Source organism: Silurus aristotelis, assembly GCF_946808225.1.
Source record: "Silurus aristotelis genome assembly, chromosome: 12".
In the NCBI taxonomy this organism is placed as follows: Eukaryota; Metazoa; Chordata; class Actinopteri; order Siluriformes; family Siluridae; genus Silurus; species Silurus aristotelis.
In genome coordinates, this window is record NC_139585.1 from 2,265,850 (window position 1) to 2,285,313 (window position 19,464).

The 19,464-nt window shown below is 39.4% G+C and overlaps 1 protein-coding gene across 1 annotated transcript in view; it reads right to left on the reverse strand.

Moving 5' to 3' along the window:
- The window catches only part of LOC310734951 (inactive carboxypeptidase-like protein X2), a 47,904-nt gene extending 38,022 nt beyond the window's left edge, over window positions 1-9,882 (reverse strand). Inside the window, exons 1-2 of the mRNA XM_083557455.1 lie at window positions 9,070-9,882; window positions 5,820-5,900 (exon numbers count right to left, since the gene is read on the reverse strand). Of these exons, the coding sequence (XP_083413581.1) occupies window positions 5,820-5,900; window positions 9,070-9,337 (349 nt within the window). The 5' untranslated portion in view covers window positions 9,338-9,882. The remainder of the gene's footprint in view (window positions 1-5,819; window positions 5,901-9,069) is intronic.
- Between the last annotated feature and the right edge of the window lie 9,582 nt (window positions 9,883-19,464).

A 19,464-nucleotide genomic window follows, 5' to 3' on the forward strand; every position in this document is an offset into this window, starting at 1 on the left:
GTCCGATACAATCGTGTGTCTCTGACTTTGTGCTAACAGATTGATGAAGAATCACATATGGTGGAATATAGTGGAAAAGTCAGGTGTCCTGAAACTTTTAATCTGTAAAACCTCAAAGGTTTAAATTTCACACAGGCCTCGGAAATCCTGCTTCTGCAGCTGTAGCTTATGCGACTCTGAACACCAGAAACTTTTCCTGCTCAGTCGTCCTTTGAGTCTAATCACTCCTTAGATTTCTGAAAGACGCAACGTCAGACGCATCCCTGCGCGAGTTCGGTGAGAAGGACGTCCTTCCTGTCCAAACATCTGTGAACATCCTGATGTGAATTCTGGAGCAGAAACAGTTCTGTCTTTCTGGAAGTCTTCTTTCCAAAGCGTGTCAAGCACCTTCTGCGATTAGCGCCGGATCTCCGCAATAGTGTCAAAACCTGCATCTGCGCTGGATCTTCATCTTTGGGAACAGGGCGAAGTCTGCAAATCTGTAGGGTGCCAAAGTGATATCTTGATGTTTCCGGCGAGAAACTCACACGTGGTCAGATTAGCAGATGTGGTAACGCACGTGGTCAGATTAGCCCCAGTTACAAAACTAACCTTGAAACTCTTTAATACCACCACATAAAAGTTCTCAAAATCTAAGATTTAATACACTATATGGACATATTGGGAAACTTGACTTTTCCACCCATCTATGGTTGTTCTCTAAACAGTTGAAGGCACACAATTGTATTGAACATCTTTGGATGATGGAGCATGTAATTTTCCTTTCACCTGAACTGGGAGACCCAAAACCTGATCCAGCATGACAATGCACAACCCTGCTAATAAAGCCAGCTTCATGAAGTTCTGCTTTGCATGGGTTGGGGTGGAAGATAAACATGATGAATTGGAACGCTGTCCTTACACTTTCTACAATTTGGGAAAAGTTTTAGACTGTGCTTCCGAGCATATTCCTCTGCCATGTGACAAAAGAACAAGTGACTCGGAATGGGACCCTTTGATAAGTGGGCAATAAATCACTTCTGTTTCTCATCTCAAACTTGGCTGAATTATTCATATTTTTCTTTATTTGGAATATGATCTAAATTGACCTACATAGACACGGGGAGGTGGAGGCACAGTGGTTAAAGCTTTCGATTACTAATCAGAAGGTCAGGGGTTTAAGCCCTGGTATCACCAAGCTGCCAGTCTTGGGCCCTTAAACAAGGCCCTTAACCCTCTGTGTTCCACAGATGCTGTAGAAATAAACTTGGACTTGTATCATGGCTGAACCTTCGCTCTTATCAGAGCTTCCTAACATTTCTGTGATATGCAAAGAAGAATTGTACTGTGCTATAAAGTACACGTGACACGTCTGAATCACCTTTACATTGGGGGAGTTCCCCTACTGGAAATGTGTATTTGTGCTCTGTTTTGGATTCTTAGTGTGATGTTTTGTGTACAGGTCCATCTCCTGACCAGAGTTTCTGACCTGCACTGGCCTGCCTTGATCCCGCCTCCATCTTGATGACATCATGACTGGTGTTTCCATTTAAGGAAGGTGAGGAGAAGCAGATTTTTTTATTTTGAGCTGGATTTTTCTCTTAGTTCACCTAACAGGCAGTAGTAGTGGTGGACCATCATGATCAGCAGGACCTTCTCTGCAGGGGGAAAACTTCTATCAGAATCACTGACCTACAATTTAATATAGTTTTGTCCATGAAAATATATAAAATTATTCCCGATATTCTCTTCATTTCATAGCTTTTCTTTTAAAGCAGCACAATCAAGTGTAAGTTCAGGGTTGGAGTTTTCATTAAATCAGATTTCAGCCCTCACGTCACATGTTGCCGAGGTCAAAGGAATCTGCATTGAGTCTTCAGAATCGGCAGTGCGGCGTCTCAAGCGGAAAATCAACATTGCTTGCAGCTGTTCCTTTAACCAATCAAATTTCTAGTTGGTGACACTGGCGCCCTCTAGCAGACATACAAAAATGTCGCTTTTGATCAGACCGCAACTGTAGCAAAACTGCACAAACTCAGATTATTCATGTGGATTAAATTGCTGTTTTTTCATTCTGCAATGACTGACAGAGGAGAAGATGGATTTCATCACTTGCAAGACATTTAGAAGAAAGGCTGGATGTGGTGAGGAAATGTCGGTCAAAACAGTTCAAAACATGTGACGCTTTTACATAAAACAGTTCATACGTTTGATTTCTTTCCCGTAGAATTTGCACACAATTGGCCTGAATTTCAAAATCCCCAGTAAAACCGTAATGCAGTGAAAAAACGCAGGAAACCCCGTGGTGATGTGATGAGGTGAATATCGATGCTTCTGCTGGAGCTGATGTATGCGGGAGGTGCAGTTGTGGCTCCAGTGAAAGGAGACGTGTTGAATTGTGTTCTTTGGGTTTCATGCTTTAGTGATGACGTTCATTCTGACTGTATGAGATCCTGAGTGTGATGCAGCGCTCTGATCTACTGCACTTCTCTATTATACTGATGCTTTCTACAGACGTGGGGTCATAATAATGGGATTAAGAGGTGAATTGATGGAAATGGTGAAACGCATGGACAGTGGGTGTGTGTTTGCAATTTCTTTTGGGTTGAGATCTTTTTTCTCAATTTTTGTTTCTTCCAATATTTGTAATTTCATCATAAAGAAATCAAACCCCATTAAATCCTAAACTTTCTGTAACTCTTCTGTTCGAAATAGAATAAACATCATCTCTGTAAGAGAAATATTATTTTTTGAGAAAACCAGCCAAACGCATAACATCGAAACCTTTCCCAGGAATAAAAATCGTGTTCGTAATGAATCATTTTAAACGGAACAGAACATAAAAGTTAATAAGACACACTGACTTTCTGGACGCACACTGAAGTCGCGTTCAGGCCAGACCTTTCACTGTCTCTCTCTCTCTCACACACACACACACACACACACACACACACACACACACACACTTGGCAGAAACAGAAGTATTTCAGGAATACATTATCTGCGAGTGTTCACAGGACATTAATCACAAGAGCTATAAGACTCTTATTTTGTATTTAAACTACACACAGTTAAACCACATCACATTGTTTACTGTATTTAGGTTTAAATGACTCGTTACCTACATTATACAGGGCCGAAAGTTTGTGGACACCTGACTATGTAATCGCGATGTGTTACATTGAGTCCCTGTTTACTCTTATAAGAACCTCCACTCTTCTGGTAAGATGTTCCATTAGATCTCTTTTGGAGATTCATTCATCTACAAGGGTGTTGATGGTACTAATGTAGGTAAAGTGAGGAGGCCTTGAGTGCAGTTCCAATTCATCATGTTCAATAGGGTTGAGGGTCAGAGCTCTGTAGGCGGCCACTCGAGATCTTCCACACACTTCTAATCCATGTGAAGCAGATTTTCATGGAGCTGGATTTTTGCACAGGGGGCATTGTTATGCTAGAACAGGTTTGGGAATCTAGTTCAAGTTTCATGATTCAGCATCCAAGAACGTCTTTTGTGCGTCTCCATTAGTGTCGCAATACTTTTCGGGCGGATAGTGTATTAAATGTAGTTTTTCTGAACCCTGAATTTTCATATCCTCGCTTCTGCTCCTCTAAAGACCTTGATCTGTTCCTGAGAGCTTCTTCTTCTTCTTCTTTCGGCTGCTCCCATTAGGGGTCGCCACAATCATCCATCTCCATACCCCCCCCTGTCCTCTACATCTGCCTCTTTCACAACAACTACCTGCTTTTCTTCCCTCACCACATCCATAAACCTCCTCCTTGGTCTTTCTCTTTATCTCCTTCCTGGTGTCTCCATCCTCAGCATTCTTCTACCAATATAACTCATATCCCTCCTCTGCACATGTCCAAACCATCTCAATCTCACCTCCCTCACCTCGTCTCCAAAACGTCCTACATGCGCTGTCCCTCTAATAAACTCATTTCTAATCCTGTCCATCGTCGTCACTCCCAACGAACATCTCAACATCTTCAGCTCTGCTACCTCCAGCTCCACCTCCTGTCTTTTACTCAATGCCACTGTCTCTAATCCATACAACATCTCAGGTCTCACCACAGTCCTATAAACTTTCCCTTTCACTCTCACAGATACTCTTCTATTACAAATCACTCCTGCTATCACTCTTCTCCACCCACTCCACCCTGCCTGCACTCTTTTCTTTACTTCTCTAACACACTCTCCATTACTTTGCAATTTAGAGAAGAAATAAAAGAGTGGAAAATCTCATTTGAAGACACTTCCATTACACAGCTATAAACTCCACCACTAAATGAGAGGATTATTGAGATGTAATAACCTCATTTTCCATATAAAATACTTTGACAGGCATCTGGAATACTTAAAGCAGAGTTTTCTATCAATGAAGTTTGTGTTCTCCGAGTGCTAAAGGATTCCTGGCTCTTGTTGGTCTGTGCATCTTCACTTGTGTTTTTATTCCATAGTAACGACACAACGTCCGAAAACACACAAAAAACTTTCAACTCAGCATCTCTGAGACGTGTCCACATGAGGTGCTGCTTTTACTGGAATATGGACTCACACACACACACACACACACACACACACACACACACACACACACACACACACGCATTCTCAATGGGATCTCAGATATTTGTTATTGTGGAAGGTTCCGATACTGAACAGCAGCAGGGACTTTAGCCAAGGAATTAGTCCAGGAACCTGTAGCTCAAACATTTTCTGCTCAGTAACTTATGATCTTGATGTTTATAATCTAGAACTCAGGGTCAAGAACTTTAAATTAAAGCTAAATGTTTAATTTAAGATCAAGAACTTTAGCCTAGAACTTATATCCACAACTTATATCCAGAACAGCATTAAGCACTTTAACCTTGTACTGAAATTTAGAACATAAGACAAGGAACTAAAACCTAAAACTATAAAAAAAATTTAGTGAACAAATAAAATCCAGAACCTCAGATCAAGAACTAAAACCTAAAGATGAAATCCATAATTAAAGACCAGGAACTTTAGATTAGAACTAAAATCTAGAACTGCATTATCAAGAAATTTAGTCTGTAACTAGAATCCTGAACTTAAATTAGTGTATTTAAACTTAGAACTGAAATCTTGAACTTAAGATAAACTAAAACTTTGAACTAAAATCCAGGATCAAGAGATGTAATTTAAAACTTAAATCCAGAACTTCCAGGATCAAGACATTTATCTTATAACTGAAATACAGACATTCTATTATCCAGAGATTTCTTCCTAGACAAAAAAGAACTAAAATCGAGAACTTAAGTTCAGGAACTTAAACCTAGAACTAAAATCTAAGACTTCTTGGATTAGCCCAGATCTAAGAACTAGCATTTCCAGGATCAAGAAATTTTGCCTAGACTTCAAATCCAGAACTTAGGATCTCAAACTAAACCTAAAGATGAAATCCAGAACTTTTAGAATCAGGAACTTTAACCTAGACCTAAAATCCAGAATTTAAGATCAGGAACTTTAGATTAGAACTGAAAATCCAGAGTTTCCATGGCCAGGAACTATTCAAAATATTTTATGAACTCTGAATGTGCAGTAAGTTCAACCTAGATCTAAATTTCATAAACTTAATCACAAACATTAAACACAGACCAGAATATTTAGGCTAGACTCTCAGGTATAGTAAAGACCAGGAACTTTTAGGCCACAGTTTAAACCTGGAAACTTTTGATCTCAGACCCTCTGCTTTCATACTTTCCAGCTGTTCTACACATAAATCTATATTCTTCTCTACAGAAAGGTTTCAATCCACTATTAAATGATACATTTACAGCCACCTGCACTCTGGTTTAGATTTCGAGAAGAAACGTACCCACACTCTCGGAGCGGTAATGTCCATCTGCCTCGCTGATGCTGTTAGAGGTCTTCTCAGCCTTCTTGCTTGAAGATTTCACTGAAAACAGAAACAAAATCAACCTTTCAACAGTTGGGATTAGACTTGGATTTGTGGGTTGTTTATGAAGCTCTCAGATGCCTGCAGAAAGCCTCTGTTTTTACACATAAACGTGACTCAAGATTAATAAAAACATGCATGTTTGCAAAGTTCTCACGCTCAGAAAATTTGCAGAACAAACTTATGCTTCCCGAGCAAAAAAAATCAACATCACCATCACTACCATCAACACCAACACCATCATCTGCCTGGGTTCCTTCAGGACCAACACACAGACTTTCATAGAGCATGTATCCGCTGATTGGATCTCCTTAAAAGATATGACACATCCGCTGTAGAGACATTGTGGTTCTTGCATGGTTCCTCTCGTTATTGTGCATTTTTATTCTATGATTCCATTTTTTCTTCTGTATTTGCTCTTATGTGCTTTAGAATTTTTAGGAGGAAACACATCATTAAATATGGTGACATTGCTGCTTTTTCAACCAGTTGACTTCATGACAGTCTTTCTTACTCTACTACCTGCTAACTTTATGGATAACATCATCATCTCTCCACCTGGTTCCTCTCATGACATAGGTTTCATTACTGAACCTGCAGGGTTGCCCTGTGTCTGCTCCCTGGTTCCTCTACAAGAGCTGCTCCACATCCCAGCTTCACAGAGAAGATCAGCTTCTTAGTTTGGATGTGTAGATGCTTCCACAGCACCCATCTAAATCTTGGTTCCTGGTTCCTTGGTTCCTTACCAGCTTCCTGGTAAGCTAGGATACGCAAGATGGGGAGTTGGAGCTGTGTGGTTAAGGCTTTGGTTTACTAAAACTGAATGTTGTGGGTTTTAGGCCCCGGTATTGCCAAGCTGCAACTGTTGGGTCATTGAGCAGGGTGCTCCACTGTGACATCACCAGCTTCCTAACATCACTGGGATATGCGGAGAAAGAATTTGACTTACTTTAAAAAAAAAAGAGAAAATCATAAGTCTATCAGGATAAAAGCATCCACGAAATGATGTAAATGTCGATCTATTACAGCGCCCTCTACCCAAATATGTGTACCGAACGTTCCTTAAGGTTTCCATCCACATTTTCTCTTCAGACTTCACATAAGGTCAGTAACAAACCCACGAGTCCACGCATGAGAGAGAAATCATCAGGTTTAATAATCCCACTGATAGGGTTGCAAAATTCAGGAGTTTTCAAGATTTGTAACTTTCTAAGGAAATTTACAGGAATTAATAGGAATAAATTGGGAATTTACAAAATTGCATGTTTGATAAACCTTAAAACTTAAAGATTATTAAAATAAGACAAGATAATGTTTAAAACAACCATATTAAATGCGATTGTAGTTGAATTTCTATCTGCACATTCATCAATCACATGCACATGGCACACTTACTGCAGGGTTAATAAGGTCACGCCCCCTACTGGCACTGTGCGTTCATCCATCACATAACACACATCATTTCTACAATCCTGCACTCAAAACAATGTCAACAAATGTCCGTCTATTCAACTAAATGACATAAATATTGCATACATTTAGGTTTAAAACTTCCTTATTCTGTGTGTAAGCAATAAAATCAACTTTTTTTTTTTTTTTTATCTGTATTAGTTTACATACATGTCAGCCTAAATTTAGTAATACATTTCTCACATTTTTATTTATTCCCATAAAATCCTGTTAAATTTCCAAATTTGAATATTTTTAAAAGACAAAGTTCCCATGGAAAGGTTCTGGAAAGTTTCCATGAATTTAACTTTGAGGCCCATCTTTCCTTCCCGGTTTCTTTTCCCTCTGTGTGAAGTCTGACAGAAGCCTAATGCTCTGTACGGCTGTATATCTTTGTTGAAAAGTTTTGTTGGTGAATAGACACATCGCAGAAGAGGTTTTCCACAAAGGTCGGAGTTTGTGTGAATGTAGAGACGAATGTGTGGATAAACAAGACGGAATAATTGTACACTGGGTAATCACATGTCTGCTCCGGCGAGGAACATGCCATGGATTAGAGAAACCCATCACTAAAGGTACTACCGTCCCTAATTCCCACACCTGATCACTGACTGGGTTCTTCTTGGAGGCGGGTATCTTCATGGAGCTGGAGGTTACTATAACCGGAAGTTTGGACTAAAGGTGGATTTAGATGTTTACAAAGAACATACCAACCTTATGGTCAGGTGTCCACAAATTCTATTACCATACAGTGTGTAATGTTAGTAGATACAATTTTAAGTGGTTGCTCTGGTGCTGCTAAGCAGATGTTGTCTTGTTTCTGGTGGTTGCTCATTTTGACGTCTAGACGACTGGGTCAGAGCATCTCCAAAACAGCTCTTGTGGGCTGTTCCTGGTCTTTAGTGGTCAGAATCTATCAAAAGTGTTTCGAGGAAGGAACAGTGGGGAACCAGCGACAGGTTTGTAAGCAGCTGAGGCTCATTGATGCACATGGGGAGTGAAGGCTGGTACGTGTGGTCCAATCCAACAGATGAGCTCCTCAAGCTCAAACTGCTGAAGAAGTTCATGATGTTAATGATCGACGGGTCATGACTGTTTTAGCAGGGGACCAACACAGTATTAGGCAGGTGGTCATGATATTATGCTGAGCAGTGTATATATAATTCCCTGGAGGTTTCAGGTGTTCTTCGGTCAGTGCTAGGGTGTTGCTAGCTTATTGCAGGTGGTTGTTAGATGGTTGCTAATCACTGGGCGTCCTAACATGGTTATTCTGCGCTTCAGGGGACATCGAGGGTGTTGTTAGGTGAATACTATACTAGACGGTTGCAGTTCCTCACCAGTATCACAATTTATGTATATATTTTATGAACTTAGAGAAGAAATTAGCGAGCGTGGGAGGAGAGGATTAGCGGCTAGTGAGGAAACATCAGCAAGAACAGGAACAAACTCGTTTTAGGTGTAACTATAAAGGAATTAAAAAAAAAGTGTGATATAATTTTAGAAATATTTCACCACAAAGTTGTTGTTGGTATAAGTGGAATAAAGCGTTAGAGGACTTGGTGATTGACACATGCTTGATTGATTATTCATTGATTATTAAATTATTTATTCGCACCACACACATTATAGCTTTATTCACTCCTGCTTTTTTTCTTTTTGTAGAAGCCACACGATGGCTAATGTTAGTTGAGAGTCAAGTGCAAAGGTCAGAGGTTGTTACCTGACTTCGTCTTGCCTCCAGCTTGTTTCGCTGATGTTTTGGGTGTGTTCTGGACGGCCGGTGTGGCAGGATCCTGAGCTTCCACGATGCTCTCCTCCAGCACAGGAACGGTGTAATAATGCTCCCTGCTCAGCAACTCCTGCATGTAATAATCCTCATCCTCACTCTGGAATCCGTGCGAGACCTCTAGAAATGATCCCACAATGCCGAGCAGCAAGAGAACGAAGACACCGGGGCGTCCTGGTCCAACGGAGAAGAGGGACACCATCGTGCCCTCTTTTTGTCTTACCCTTTTTTATTCTGTCTTCCTTCCTTTTGTCTTCTCCCTCTCTTTCTTTCTTTTTTTCTTTCTTTCTTTCTTTCTTTCTTTCTTTCTTTCTTTCTTTCTTTCTTTCTTTCTTTTTTTCTTTCTTTCTTTCTTTCTTTTTTTCTTTCTTCTTTTTCAAACTTCCTGATTAAGAGAGAGAGAGATTTCAGACTTCTCGAGATCCTTAATGAAAACTAGTGAGCCAAGAGGACCTTAAGAGGGATAGAGCAAAAAACAGAGGGAGAGAGAGAGAGAAAGAAAGAGGGAGGGACTGAAAGAAAGGATATTATAAATGTAAGAGGAGACAGAGAGGAAGTAAAGCGCTTTGAAGCAGGTGGTCAAATCCGGAGCTGAAAAGTCTATAACCTTTAATCTCCTCAGAGAAGACATACAGAGGAAAAGAAGACAATGAACAATTTAGAAAGGAAAGATGAAAAAGAGGAATAGAGGAAGAAATGAGACATATAGACTGGGAGAAATCAGGCTGCAACACTATGCCATGTGTCTCCGAGCCAAAGTCCTTTTCCAGAAGAAGTTAAAAAGAGGCACATATGGAGCGAATAAAACAAGAATGAAGAGAGAAAGAAAGAAAAAAAGAGAGAGAAAAGAGAGATCAGGACTGCAGATGCCTTTAATGCTCACATATGTGGAGCTCTATAATAAATAATACATTCACTATATAATAGGATCCGAATCAGTTATGCAGATGAACAGATCAGGGCAGAGCGATTCAATGATAAAATATTGATATTGTGATAAATTAGGGCTCGATATCTGATATCTCGATATGCGTATCTGTGTACAACTATAATAATACAAATCATTACACACGTTACATTCTGTAATAAACCTCTACAAATGTAGAACGGTAAACATCATAAGTGCATTCGTGTAGTCTTATAATGCAGTCATAACGCTTTTAACATGTACAGTACAGGCCCAGAAGTATTGGGAGACCTGACTTTACCAGCCAGATGTGATTCTTCTTTAAAAACTGTTACCACACAGATGAACTCACGCAATTATATAAAAGGTCTATGGAAACAAATGTGTTCCATCATGACAATACCCCTGTGCACAAAGCACCTCCATGAAGATCTGCCTTCCATGGGTTGGAGTGGAAGATCTCTTGCTATAGAGCTCCAACTTTATTGAACATGAATGTGAACACTGACTGCACTGAAGTGTCTTACGTCTACACTAATGTTGATTAATAAAAAAATTGGTGTTTGTGTCTAAAAAACCCTCCTGGTCCACGATATCATTTACAAACGTCTGAAAACGCTCATGTCTCCCTGTACTGCGTAAACGAAGGTGATTCGATCTGCGTCATTTCCGCTTGGCATTGCATCATCGTCTTCAAAATCCTGTTTACACAGTCCACACTGCGACCCAAAAATACAACTTTTATCCACTTTGCAGAACGATTTAAAAAAAGCTACATTTTTATTTACTTTAAAAGAATCCCACTGTCTCAGTGTGGATGGAACACCAAAACCGAGAAATAAATCTGCTCTTTCAACCAAAGTGTGGACACGGTCTGAGAGCGTCTGGTTATGATGAAGCTGAGGTCGAGGAACTGTAAAATGGAGGAGTGGAATAAAGTTCAGAGTGGATAAATGTTGTAATTTTTTTGCAATTAAAAAAAGCTTTTAATTATTTTTTTACTGGCATTGTGTTACTCCTGCCTGAAGTTTTTTATTTATAAATATTCTTCTTAGTAATATATTGTAACATAATTAGCCACCCATGTGTTCCTCCTCCTACTGACAATAAAACCTTTCCAAAAACCTCTGATTTTCACGACACCTTGTACGAAGGGCAACACAAAACACAGATTTCTCAGAAAAACAGGAGCATAGGTTGATTTTTTTATTACATTTTTATTATTTTATCTTATTTTTGATATAATAACCGACACTTTTCTGAAAAGATGTTCCACTAGATTTTGTGAAGATTTATTCAGCTGCAACTGTGTTAGTAAAGTCAGGTACTGGTGTAGGTGAGAAGGTGAGGAGGGTCTGGCGTGCAGTCAGCGTTCACATTCGTTTTTGTACAATAGGTTTGGAGCTCTATAGCAAGAGATCTTCCACTCCAACCAGAGGTGGGAAGTAATGGAGTACTAATACTTCGTTACTGTACTTAAGTAGATTTTTCTGGTATCAGTATTTTACTCCACTATTTATTTTTACTTTTACTCATTACATTTTTACACAGGGAGAGTGGTGGCTCCAGCAGTTAAGGCGCTGGGTTACCGATCGGAAGGTCGGGGGTTCAACCCCCGGTATCGCCAGGCTGCCACTCTTGGGCCCTTGAGCAAGGCCCTTAACCCTCTATGCTCCGGGGGACCCTTACGAGAAAAATAAATCAAGGACCGTGACGTCGGAGCGACGTGGGGCCGCCTTCCCGTGGGCTCACTACATGCAGGAGGGACCGTAAGGGACCGGTGCTGAGAGGATTGGGCAGCAGTCAAAGGCGGGGGCCTTAACAGCCCGATCCCTGGACACGGAGAAGTGTCTGGGGAATCTGCTTAGACTGCTGCCCCAGCGACCCGAATTACGGATAAGCGGGAGAAGATGAATGAATTTTTACACAAATATCTGTACTTTTTACTTCTTACATTTTCAAAACCGGCTCGTTACTTTAGTTTTAATTCATTGATTTGGTGAAATATAAATTTTTCTTTTCACTGCGCGCCGATTTCAGCCGAACAACCGATTTCCTGTTACTGCGCGTCTTTTTCACTCCGCTGGTGTATAAAGTCCTGACTTTCACTCTTTACGAAGATAAGAATCAGCAGACAGAAGGCAGTAAGAAGTTTGGGGTTAAAGTGAATGAGACAGAGGGAGTCAGTGATGAGAACATGACTGAGATCAGACACATTCATCATCATCATCATCTTTTCTCTGCTTGTGTTCTGTATGTGGATGTTCAGCCTGGATACGTTCATTAGGTAACAACATTTTTAATTAGTTTTGTATATATATATATATATATATTTGGCTGTCAAAATGTAAATTATTGTAAATGGCACTAGATGTTATTAATGCTATCAATTCAGCGCGCATTTCTGTTTTCACCATTTTTATAAAAAGTATAAATACATCAAGAAGGAGGAGAAAAAATAACTAAATATAAAAGAGGTGAAATTAAAACCTCCAGCAAAACATACACTTATTCACGACGTCCCTTCTTTACTTAGATATAAAATAAATAAATAAACTCCACCGAAAAATATTTTTAATCAGTAAATGTTTGTTTTATTTTTGCACCAAGTCTCAAATCAAACACCAAATCCGCCATGTTTTACACAATTTCCCCTCTGGGTGGCGTTTTGTGGGTTTTTCCCTCATAATGGCGACACAAACTTAAATTACTGTCTTTATTGATCGTACAGATAAAAACAATACTTAATTCAAATCTGTCAAATCTATATTATTTTATATATAAAAGCTTCTTGACTTGAAGAGGTGCAGTTTCTCCGGTATCACCTCATTAACTGTCCGTGTGGAAACATAACAAAGGCTCTTAATGATGTCCACACGTCTCTGCACTGATACAGCCTTTCTATTTAATCACTGTACATATGCTTACATACATATTACATGCTGTACATATGATACATGTTTATCTGCACTATTTGCACGATTGCTACTTTTTGCACTTCTGGTAGATGCCAAACTGCATTTCGTTGCTGTGTACCTGCACTATGCAATGACAATAAATCAATCTATCTATCTATCTATCTATCTATCTATCTATCTATCTATCTATCTATCTATCTATCTGTCTGTCTGTCTGTCTGTCTGTCTGTCTGTCTGTCTGTCTGTCTGTCTGTCTGTCTGTCTGTCAAATATTAATATGCTGTGAGGTCCAGTTAACAGCTAAAACAGGTAGAAGTAATAACTACTTTTTACTGAAGTACATGTCTGAGCCAAAACTTCTTTACTTTCACTTAAGTAAAAAAGGTATAATCAGTACTTCAACTTTTACCCGAGTATTTTAAAACATGAGTATCTGTACTTCTACTTAAGTAATGGATGTGTGTACTTTTGCCACCTCTGACGCATGGAAAGCAGATCTTCATGGAACTGACTTTGTTCACAGGGGCATTGTAGTGCTGGAACCGATTTGGGTCCATAGACGTTTTATATAATTGTTGGAAAAGCCTGTATTGTATGTGTAAAAGGCACGTTATAACTGCATTATAAGACTACATGACATGATGTTTCTGATGTTTATGATGAAGGGAACAGGTTTTGGGTCTCCTAGTTAAAGTAAAAGGAAATTTTCATGCAACATCATCCAAAGATGTCCACTCGAGTCCCTCAAACTTCGTGGGAATAGTTTGGTGAAGAACCGCGAATGCAATATAGTGTTTCCAATCTAACTTAGCCATATGACATTAGCTAGAAATCTTTTCAGAAACCTCCAGAGGGTATCAGGTTGAGGATGACTGTCTAATGACCTGAGCGAAGAAGCTGAGATGGACAGTGGAATAAAGCTGAGTTCATGAAACAAAACTAAATCATCCTAAAAATCTTTTTCTTTTAAAAATCACTGACCCTTGAGAAGAACCAGATAGAGGAGACCTATCCCACAGAGGAAGTCCTATTGGAAGGCTCTCAGTCTCCTGCAAGAAGGAAGAACAGCCAAGAACATCATGGTATGTGTAGAAAAAGAAAAAAGTGTCGGCTGTAAATGAAGACAGGGGGTCCATGGGCTAACAAGTCACTGATTACCCGCAGCAGAGTCTCTTGATTGAAGTGTCTGAGGATCTAAAGTCCTGAAACACTCTATGAGTCCAGGTTCATCACTTATAATGAGTCCAAAGTGGCATCATGTTTGATCAGGTTCAAGAAACCGTAGTTGAAGTAGTTCACAACAGTGACTAGAGGGAATACAGGCCTCTTCTGTTCATGGGATTCCTGCAGCACTACGGTTCTGTCCTATGGATTGGTTTAGCAGCTCCCCAACAATTCAACAACTTCCAGGCCGTGTGCTGGAGCTTGGAGTAGATTCCCTTCACCATATGGTTCTGTTCTAAGGTTTCTAACAATACATAAGTGGCTGCACACCAAAAAGAAAAACATAAGGATAAAGCTAGCATGGAATTTATTAAGCAATTTGATTTCTTTTTTCCTGATAAATATTTGCGGCTGAAGTCGAGGCCAGACGACGTCAGAGTACCTTCCCTGAGGATCTGCCCGCTCTGAAGCCTGGACCTGCCTTGACAAGGATGCAATTTTCACATTAGAGGAGCAGTAAGGTAGAAAATCAGAATGTGTGTGTGTGTGTGTGTGTGTGTGTGTGTGTGTGTGTGTGTGTGTGTGTGTGTTTTGTGATCGCACACGCGTCAAGCCCAGTGCCAGAACACATCACATCAACAATTGCTGAAGAGTCGGTTTAATTCACGTCCAACACACACCCACGTCCAACATCACGTCTCACGGCTTACACTTAATCCATACCAAATCCTCATAGCTTCCTAACTATCATCACGCTGGCCGCGGCGTCGTTTCGGCTGTGTTCCGAACACGTGGTAGAAAGCGGAGGTAGGAGGGGGTAGGAGTCTGTACAAGGCGTTAACAAGGTGGTATTTTGGGGGGTGGGGGGACGCTTGTAGAGACAGAGCGAGACCCATTTCAGTTTAAAGTTCCTGCTTCGTTACGTCTTATTCTCAGTGTGGGAGGAAGTGCAGCTCCTACTCGACCTTAACGTGTGAGCTGAGTGTATGACACACACACACACACACACACACACACACACACACACACACACACACACACACACAAAACACCAGGCTCAGACATGGGCAAATACCTGAAGATGTGGAGGAGGATGAAGCCAGGCAAACAACACACACACAAACACACACAAACACACACACACACACACACACACACACACACACACACTTAATGCTTCTATTCCGATCCAACATTTAACAGAAAGCAGATTTTTATGCCTGATCTGATTTCAGAAATTAAAATTAAAACTTTACTGTAACTAAATCCATGTATGTAAGAAATGAAACACACAGCTCAGCTTCCACAGGGGGCACCATGGCAACCACACAGCAACCTGACCTAAAAACACTATACAAAACACTTTAACACCCTAAAATCCACTTGGAATACTAAGGCAACCTCCTAGCAACCACCTGAAAATCCATAACCACATTAATGTCCAGCAACTAGCCTTAGACACCATAGAAATAAATCCTGCAACCCCTTACAATTGACCTTACAACACTCTAAAATTTACGTGTAATGCCATAGCAACCACCTTGCAACCTTCCAAGGAACCACCTTGAATAACAGAGCATCCACCTGAAATTCCATAAAACAAGAGCGAAGCAACCACCTGGGATACACAGCATCCATCCATCAACCCTAAAGCACTAACAACACATTGGAAACCACCTGAAATTCCACTACCACCTAGGAAGTGCTTAGCACCTAGACTGGACACCATAGAAAACAACCCAAAACCACCCTAATACTGACCTAACCACACCTAGGATACCACCGATACCCGAGCAAAATTCTACCAACCATACAACGACCAGGAACACCACATCAATCACCAATAAACACCACCGGAAAGATCACATTAAACTTCTATTCACACCACCAGGAAGAACACATCAACCTACTATAAACACCACCGAGAACACCACATCAAACTCCTATAAACACCACCGAGAACACCACATCAAACTCCTATACACACCACCAGTAACACCACATCAAACTCCTATAAACACCACCGAGAACACCACATCAAACTCCTATACACACCACCAGTAACACCACATCAAACTCCTATACACACCACCAGTAACACCACATCAAACTCCTATAAACACCACCGAGAACACCACATCAAACTCCTATACACACCACCAGTAACACCACATCAAACTCCTATACACACCACCAGTAACACCACATCAAACTCCTATACATACCACCAGGAACACCACATCAGCCCCCTGGCAACACAATCTACTGTAACAACACAACTTAGCAACACAGACCCCAGTAGATAAACATCATATTTCAAAACACATAAGAACACACAGGTGTCGGTGAGCAGTATCATGTGACAGACATGTGACGTACAGAGGACATAAGTAATATAGTTTACACCGATTGTCACCAGGCGTGTCACTGGATTAGAACTGGTCACTGAAATCAGAATTGCTTCCTGTCCTTCATCTCAGTCCACTGCACTAAATCACCACAGTGACAGAAAATCCCAGAGAAAGCAGATGGATATGAACTCATGCTGCAGGTATGCATTTTAAATCATACATCATACATACATCATACAACATACACACAACTTAAACATCATACATACAACCTACACACAACTTGCATACATCATACATACAACATACACACAATTTACAAACATCCTACACACAACTTACATACATCATACAACATACACACAACTTACATACATCATACATACAACATACACACAACTTAAATACAAACTACATACAATGTACACACAACTTACATACATACAACCTACACACAACTTACATACATCATACAACATACACACAACTTACATACATCATACATACAACATACACACAACTTAAATACAAACTACATACAATGTACACACAACTTACATACATACAACCTACACACAACTTGCATACATCATACATACAACATTCACACAACTTGCAAACATCATACATACAACCTACACACAACTTACAAACATCATACATACAACCTACACACAACTTACATACATCATACAACATACACACAACTTACATACATCATATATACAACATACACACAACCTACAAACATCATACATACAACCTACATATATCATACATACAACATACACACAACCTACAAACATCATACATACAACACACACACAAATTACATACATACAACATACATACATACATACAACTTACATACATACAACCTACACACAACTTACAAACATCAAACATACAACATACACACAACTTACATACATCATACATACAAAATACACACAATTTACAAACATCCTACACACAACTTACATACATCATACATACAACATACACACAATTTACGAACATCCTACACACAACCTACAGACATCATACCTTCAACATACACACAATTTACAAACATCCTACACACAACTTACATACATAATACATACAACATACACACAACCTACATACATCATACATACAACATACACACAATTTACAAACATCCTACACACAACTTACATACATCATACATACAACATACACACAATTTACGAACATCCGAAACACAACCTACAGACATCATACCTACAACATACACACAATTTACAAACATCCTACACACAACTTACATACATAATACATACAACATACACACAACCTACATACAACATACACACAATTTACAAATATCCTACACACAACTTACATACATCATACATACAACATACACACAATTTACGAACATCCTACACACAACCTACAGACATCATACCTACAACATACACACAATTTACAAACATCCTACACACAACTTACATACATAATACATACAACATACACACAACCTACATACATCATACATACAACATACATGCAACAAACATAACCATCAGACATCAACATGCAACATACAACATGTATCAACATACAAAATTAACAGACATCATAAACATACACCATCAGACACAAACATAAAACATACATCAACATACACCATCAGCATACAACATCAACATGCACAATCAACATACAACAAACATACAACAAACATACATCAACATACAAAATTAACAGACATCATAAACATACACAATTAGACATCAACATAAAACATACATCAACATACAACATGAACATACACCATTATACAGCATCAACATACATCAACATATCAAAATACAACATTATATTGCATCAACATACAACAACATACACCATCAGACATCAACATACACCATGGACATACAACATTAACAAACATCAACATACAAAGTCAACATACAATATGAACATACACCATCATACATAAACATAACATAAAACATACATCATACAACATACAAAATCAGCATATAACATTAACATACAACACATCCATGAATATGTAAATTAAACAAGCTCCCCCCCCCCCAAACCCCCGTGTTATTGGTTGCAAAATAACCTTAAAAACTAAAACTTACTAAAAAAACTTTTACCAATAGAATTAAGTTGTATAAAGTGGAGCAGGACACTGAGATGATATAAAGTATGTCTTTTTTTCATTCAGATTGTTTAATAATCCAGTTACAGACCTGCGCTGAAAGCTTCTGAGATGCAAAGACTCTCCAAGAACCTGTGTTCCGCCTGTGCTGATTTAATACATTCATAGAAAACATCTGGTGATCAAGATGAAGTGTTTCTCTCTCTTTCTCTCTCTCTCTCTCTCTCTCACTCTCACACACACACACACACACACACACACACACACACACACACACACACACAGTACTTAAGAATGCTTTTAAAATTAAATGAACAAAAGAAAAATCCAAATTAGTTCAAAATTTGGTGTGAGCACCATTTACCTGCAAAACAGATGTGCACACAGTTTCTGAAGGAACTCAGCAGGTAGGTGATTCCAAGCATCTTGCCGAACTAACCACAGATTATTTGTGATGTAGGTTCCTTAAATCATTCTGTGTCTTCATGTAATCCCAAACAGACTTGACAATGTTGAGATCAGGACTCTGTGGAGGCCAAAACTATCACTACTAGGACTCCTTTTTGTTCTCTACGCTGAAGATAATTTGAAATCGGAGATGTTTAAAGTCCACACATACTTCACTCAGTGATTATTACTACCTGTTTTAGTGTCATGCTGGTAAACTCACATAATAATATCAAGGCTGTCATTCGATAAAAATATTGAATCCAATTTATAATGGATCAAACACCTGAGTGATCAAACACCTGAGTGATCAAACACCTGAGTGATCCTACAAAAGCCCTGACTTTGTGCAAGTGTACAGTGCTTAGTGTTCCCTCATATTTCAAAGGAACTGCACATGAA